This window comes from Mytilus edulis, chromosome 14 (genome assembly GCF_963676685.1).
Source record: "Mytilus edulis chromosome 14, xbMytEdul2.2, whole genome shotgun sequence".
Lineage (NCBI taxonomy): Eukaryota > Metazoa > Mollusca > Bivalvia > Mytilida > Mytilidae > Mytilus > Mytilus edulis.
Window position 1 is genome coordinate 26,139,408 of NC_092357.1, and position 7,613 is coordinate 26,147,020.

The 7,613-nt window shown below is 31.9% G+C and overlaps 1 protein-coding gene across 1 annotated transcript; it reads right to left on the reverse strand.

The window, feature by feature from the left end:
• Nucleotides 1–4,992: 4,992 nt before the first annotated feature.
• On the reverse strand, nucleotides 4,993–5,952 carry LOC139504078 (uncharacterized). The gene has a single exon (XM_071294138.1). It carries the CDS (start codon nucleotides 5,950–5,952, stop codon nucleotides 4,993–4,995), a length of 960 nt encoding a protein of 319 aa, XP_071150239.1.
• Between the last annotated feature and the right edge of the window lie 1,661 nt (nucleotides 5,953–7,613).

The following is a 7,613-nucleotide window of genomic DNA, read 5'->3' on the forward strand; positions in this document are numbered from 1 at the left end:
TGAGCAAAGGGGCAACATAGAGTTTAATTTGCCTCACTGTTATCCAATGTTAATATGTATATTATTATTAATTTTGTGTTTTTGTTATAACTATACCAGCTGAAATAAATGGTTGTGTACTTAAGTTCCGTATACGATGATAGTGGTAGTTAAAAAAAATAAAAAAAAAAAAAAAAAACCTTGCTGGTGATCTTCGACCTAGACGTGGTTGGCAAGCTTAATACAATTAAACCATAATGTATTTATAACTGTCGAGCTAACAAGAGACCAAAATAACATATATTTTTAACTGTGCTGTAAACATGGTAAATATGCGTTTTTAAGCAGTTTAACGATATGTTTTGAAATAGTTTGATCAATATTTCGTCGGTATAAAAAGCATGCTAGGGGAAACATTAGAACTTAAAAACTAGTTATATATGTTATTAATATAAAACCAATAAAACTTGTGTGTTTTCGATGCAAAATCAAATATTACCGAGCGTTTTGCGTCAAACCCGTAAAATTGATGATTATCACAAAAATACGAAATTTTTTCATTTTAAACACTTTTTTTTTAAATTTTATTTCAGAAACAAAAATTAGATAGACTTAAGTTTATCAAATGATATATTTCATATTATATTGCAGATGAATTTGTTTTTAAACTTCATTTTTCGAACAATATCGTCAAATTATTACATATATTTTTCCCCCTTTTTTGCCGTTTTTAGAAAAAATTGACCATTTCCCAATTTGACGACCATGCAATTCTGAATGTACAATACAATAGCTTTCAAATGATATATCATATAGCCGTGTGTTAGGTAGGTGCATTAAAAACCTCCGAATACTTGTTTTGGCGCTCGCCTAGTAATACAAGATATAACTTGTGTTGTAAAACGGTATCCATGGTGACTCGAAATAAACAATAAAAAAAATCCTACAGGAAACACTTTCAAACACCGTTTCTATTAAATGTTGCCACATACATGTAGGTGAAATTTTATCCTTTTTAGTGTTGGCCTTTTGCTCTATTTTTGTAAGCGTTATAATATATAGTTGCTGTTAAATCCTTTTGTAAATGTCAAGGCTAAATTATTTATCTTTTTCCCTTTTCTACATGTTTTATGTGTTTTAGCGATTGCGTGTTCTCCCATTTAATGTACATAGATGTGTGAGCCGCATGACATTGACTCTTGAGGTTCAGAAATCAAAAATAATTTGTTATCGTTATATTTGCAATCCTATTTTATATTTGTTTATTAGTAATTGCATGAAGCTACATGTTTTGATTAGTGTAGTCGGTTAAAAAGCTTAACAACTAGAACTCATTATTTGTACGTACTTCGTTCAAATGTTTGGCTTTTGGTTTAATTACACATCGATTCCATGTCACCCTATATCGCTCAACACCACGCATCTGGTATAATACAGATTTGATCAAATCGTGCGGGTCGGTTTTGTTGTAATTAAAATCACGACGAACATGTGAGATTTAATTTCATCTGTCTGTTCTGACATTGTGATGACATTCAACAACACAATAACTCCATAAGGTCAATAACCATACCAATACCTTCATATTTTGCAAAATCTTAAATGTAAACAACAAACAGATACATTATACATGTTCTAAGATATTTTATTCGTATCATTTGTAAGTATTTCAAAACGAATGATCTTGATCAGTGTTGTCAATTTGTGATATCTCCGGACTTAGGGTTGTAATTGTTTTATTATAAGAACCATATATTGGCCTCCCCAACGTTGATTTATACGGTTCTTTACTGGAAGATATAATGTCATTCGTCTCAACTCGGCCGATTCCATACCGTAGTGGATTCTACCGAGGATTGCCAAATGGGTATAATGTATCGATCTTATTTGCAGGGCCCGCAGATTTGGACGATAATATCAGAAGTAGTTCACACCGCGTGATTTTTATAAGCCAAATAATGCATTTAGTTTTACTGTTAGTAGATATAGGAAGATGTGGTATGAGTGCCAATGAGACAACTCTCCATCCAAGTAACAATTTATAAAAGTAAACCATTATAGGTCAAGGTACAGCCTTCAACATGGAGCCTTGGCTCCAACCAAACAGCAAGCAATTAAGGGCCCCAAAAATAACGAGTGTAAAACCATTCAAACGGGAAAACCAATGGTCTAATCTATATCAAAACGAGAAACGAGAAACACGTATGAAGTACATATTATAAACAGACGACAACTACTGTACATCAGATTAGGAATTATACTGTTTTAACACATATCACTTAATCAATGTGACTGTTGTCTTCAGTATAACAGTTTATAAAAGACGTAGCATGACTACCAATTGTCTTTCAACAGTGACCAGAGTGATTAGGATTAAAACATCTATAGATCAATGTAGGCCTCCGACAACGAACTAAATCCAAACTGTACAAGCCCCGTTATTACAAATTGTAAAACAAATTGAAAATTGAAATGAAAGCCTGAATTCCTGTTTCGATATTAGATGTAAACATATAAATAACAGTCAGATATAAATGACAAAACTATTTAAGAATACAGAAATGAAGGACCCCACACTATAAAACCTCCTTAAAACGCCTATATACTTACTGACATTAATCTTTAGCTGTCGGAGGGATTCTTTTTTCTTTCTCACTTTATTACTTTTTTGTTGTTGCTTGTTTAGATCGAATGCAGGTGTAAATCAATAGATTTCAAGTTTCAACCCTGTGATATTATGAATTAGCATAAATGTTTCCATAGTACACTATCATATTCTATGTTCGGTGTCAAAAAACAAATTTGGCTTTAAAATAAAAAGACCATATCATAGGGAACATGTGTACTAAGTTTCAAGTTGATTGGACTTAAACGTTATAAAAAAATGATCATGACCAGAAACTTTAAACTGAAGCGGGTCAGATTGACGAAGCGACGGACGAACGGACACGCAGACCGAAAAACAAACTGCCCCTTTTTGGGACTTTATAATCGTCAACATAACAATTTGTATCAATAATACTTACTTTTTTTTTAAAAAAAAATGGTCATATTGCATTCAAACTTGAAATAGACTAATTCTTTTTTTTTCTTTCATTTTCCTATATTTCTAAGTGGTGTGTATAATTTATGAAAGTACAGTTTTGAGTATCAGTTTATTAAAAATGAAATGTAAAATTGGAGCGCTATAGAAATTCCTTAAATCGTTTATTCTCCAGAGCCACGTACTAGACTGCAGAATTTTTTTTTCTCGGTCAGAATGAAATTAAACACAACTTGATCGGTAAACCCGGATATAGCCTTATATGTATAATATACGGTATAACATTTATCCATATGTTTGGTTAGCATCTATTTGTTGAAAGGACAACTTGAAGGTACGATAAGCTATTGCAACCGGCCCCCTATTTTCGTTGAAATAAGAATGCATAATATCCAAGAAACATGGCTATTTCTAAAGAGAATAGTGTTCCATCTAACAAAAAATCAATATAACTTTTCTTTTTCCGTGTATGAAAATTATTAAATACCTCTCTCTTTCTCATGAAAAACTTAAATTTTATGAAAATCCAAAGTTTTTGCGTCCGTTTGAGCAATTTTTAACTACAATGTATGAGCGGAAGCGAGTATTACGAAGATATTTAAATGTGTTGTTTGTTGTAAGGAAATAATTCACTGTTTTAAATATACTCGCGTCCGCTCATGTTAAAAGTTCAATAATTCTACGGTGAAAATTTCTTGTTTTTACGGAAACGTCGATAATATGTGAACCAAGGACCGGAACGAACTTGCATTTCCGAATCTGTTCGAGTATCGTATTTAACTCAGGTGATCTTGATTGAGTTACAAAACTTTAATGCCGGGAAGGAAAAAAAAACTTGTTTGTTCTTTATCAGCTTTATGGTATTGTGTAAGTCGTGGAAAGTAAAGGAACACGTTATTTTGCATCAATTTTTTTAAAGTGAAAATGGCAGTGTTGGCATAGAACAACCAGCAAACTGTACATTTAAAACCATTAAATGAATAAAGACCCTACCAAATTATAACGCTTTTAATCCGTGTACATAGTTCGTAAATGAAATGCAACTGGAAATTTAAATCGATTTCATGTGGAAACGATTATACAGGAAATTATTTGAAGTAGTTTTTAAAAAACAATTCTAAAGATAACAAATCTAAATTCATTAAATCTATTATAAATATTTTAAATATATAACAGGTATTAAAAAGAAATACTGCAAGGTTTAGATATAATTTTAAAACTTTAATTAAGTGTATGCAAATATTGTAAACCTTTGAAAAAATACAAAGTCAAATATAACAATATATAATAATCTCAACAAAAGACGACTATGAGAGGCCGTTCGTGTCATTTGCGGTATGAACATACCTTATGGAATTTTCAACGCGTTGGTTTTTACTTTCAACGCGTTGGTTTTTATTATCAACGCGTTGGTTTTTATTATCAACGCGTTGGTTTATTATCAACGCGTTGGTTTTTATTTTCAACGCGTTGGTTTCACTTTCAAGCGTTGGTTTTCACTATCAACGTGTTGGTCTTACTTTTCAACACGTTGGTTCGTAATTCATACGGTATGAAAATATTTCAATAAATCATTGTCAAAGCCTATCCCAGCACCCCAACTCCATAGATCATAAGGTGTTTCGAACATATTTAGACTAATTAGAATTAACTAATTGACCATGGCCATGTCCATCGTCAGGAGCCCAAGCCATTGCATAGTGACACTTATTATAAAAATACTGTAATTTTTATTAGGGGCTCGACACCTCATGATCTGTCTGACTAATATTTTTCTATACTCTTTAACTACATACTTAACCTTGTTTATCAATTTAACGAACAAAGTATAAAATCTATTTTCATAATCTGCAACATATTAATTATTCAGAGTTGCTGATGTTACTGTGTCTTTCAAGTTTTTATGTCTACGGAAAGCACACAGAGGTCTTTTATCAAATAAAAGTTTTGCCTCTTCGTCATCCTTTAATTTATCCCAGTGTTTTAAGATATTGCTCTTTATGTGTGATTTCTGTCTTGAAAACACTGTGGAGAATACCAAGGGAGGTGACTGTAATACAGATTTGGGCTTTACCATTAATGTGTCTTTTCTTTGTTTTGCAGTCACTTCCTTGCATAACAGTTTTAATTACATTTTTTGAATATCCCCTTTTAATAAGGCGCTCAGAAAATAACGCATACTGTGCTTGCAAATCTACTGGATCGTTCGTACATCTCTTAAAGCGAAGCATTTCCCCTTTAATTATGCCTCTGAAAGTAGAGGATGGGTGGCATGAGGATCTCTCTAAGTACTGATAATTTTCAGTCTTTTTTCGGAATGTCGTGAGGTCTAAGATTCCTGTTTCTCTCAATCTTGGACCTTTGAATACCAACACATCTAAAAACTGCATTTTAGCTTGTAATTTCTCGTGTGTAAATTTTAGAAGTGCATGTTGTCTGTAAGCATGTTCAAAGAACTGTGCTATTTCATCATCTGTACCTTCATTGTAAATAAAAAAGCCATCGTCCCTAAACCTGTAGAGGCTTGATCTTTTCTGTTTATGTTGGAAAGTCCTTACAATACTATTTAAGACTTCATAAACTCTCAGATCCGTAATTTCAGGTGATAAACTATTTCCCATGGGAACTCCAGTTAAAGTTTTATAAAATTTACCATTGAACATAAATTCCTTATTTTCAAGAACTATCTTAAGAAGTTCCAATATATATCGCAACGGAGGCAATAGTATCGTATGTTTACATTTAATTATCGTAGGCCAAGCATGCTTGACTGCGTCAATCATTTCTACATGGGACATATTGTTGTACATTTCTTTTATGTCAAAACTTAGTAAGTAGGCGTCAGGTTTTACCTGCAATTTATCAATAATTTTTATAAATTCTAATGGGTCTCTTAAATGTGCTTCTTGTTTTACTACTCCAGGAAGCATGCATTTATCCAAATACTGCCCTATTCTCTCTTAAACAGTACCCGATAATGAAACAATAGGCCTTCCTTGAATTCTGACATTTTTATACAGCGTCGGATTCTGTTAAACGCTTTCTATTTGTTCAGGATCAAGTTTGTGCAATTTAGGCAGAAGATACAACCTTCCTGGTTTGCGATCTCTCTTAGCAGAAAGATCTGTAAAGGTGATTTCATCCATGACCCCTTTTCTATTCATTTCAAAGATAATAGTATTGATTTTCTGGTAAGTCTCAATTATGTTTAATTTTGCAATTTCCATGACGTGAGTAGCACTACTTAATTACCTCAGACCTTCATTTATATATTCTGTTTTATCCCAGATCACTGTGGTGTTATTTTTATCTGCTTTCCGAATAACTGTTTTTTCGTTTTGTTTGAGGGAAGAAATTGCATTTCTTTCAAGCGTAGTGAGATTCTCGTGTGCTTTATTAATTGTTATATTATCTATCTCAATCTTAGTTTTGAATATATATGTCTCAATGGCATTGTTTGCAAATTCCGGTTCATATCCGGATTTTGTTAAAAAGGGATGACGTTTTAAAATATCACCCTTGTCAAAATGATATTTACATCTTAGTTTTCTTGCAAATTCATTGAAATCTGACGAAATACTAGATTTTGCAAATTTTGTCGAGGAGACGGTACATATTTTAATCCTTTACTGAGTAACAAAATCTCATCGTCTTTTACTTTTTCCGTGGTGAATATTTTAACATATTCACGTGCTTTTTCAATTGATTTTTTCCTCTTGAGGGAGCGAATCTTTATCTTACTATTTTTCTGATAGAAGGCCTTTTTCATGATAGCCTTTTTTGTTTTTTTTCGCTCTCTTAAAGTGTCTGTTAGCCATGCTTACAGATCGGAGGAAATCGCCAGAAGGCAGTGTTTAATTCATTTCTTAATGTAATATTGATTCTTTATCAAGCCTGTATGACCTCACCAACCAATCAGATATCAGTTACTGATTAGGAAACTAAATAAGGGGAAAAGGAGAACATCCCTCATAGACATTGCAACCAATCACCATTCATTGCTCTATAAACTGACAATTATACCAGATGTATTTTGACAATATGAATATTTAATTTATCAGACAATCAAAAACCATACATTTTTGTTTTGCAAATCTCAGCACTTTAATATCAACTTATTCCACTCACTAAAGAATCTCTGACGTATTGGATTTTAAATTTACTTTCCCTGTATTATGTAGGTATTATAACTTTAACATGAAATTGACATAATTAATCAACCCTTTTAGCTTTCGGTAAACAATGGTAAAGATATTTTTCAAATTTAATATCTATTTTGACAGAAATAAGAAACATATTAGCAATGCACTATTGCATTTGCCGATAATAATCGTTGCTTTAATTATAATGTTATAATTTTGACCACTTAACGTGAACAAAATATCAATAATTATCTTTGATAGCTTTATTTCTCATCTTAAATAAAGATATATTTGTAAACATTTGTTTATCATCATAATTGCATTGGGTTCATTGATAAACTAACCTTTTGTGTTCTGCTATATCAGTTATCTATAAATTAAGCGTAACTCAAGAACCGATAAGATATTACACTTTTATTTACACACTTTACAGCTGTTTATAAAAAAAA

What these genes read in the sequence shown, in the direction of transcription:
- LOC139504078 (XM_071294138.1), bottom strand. Translation starts at nt 5,952, where the DNA reads ATGCTTCCTGGAGTAGTAAAACAAGAAGCACATTTAAGAGACCCATTA.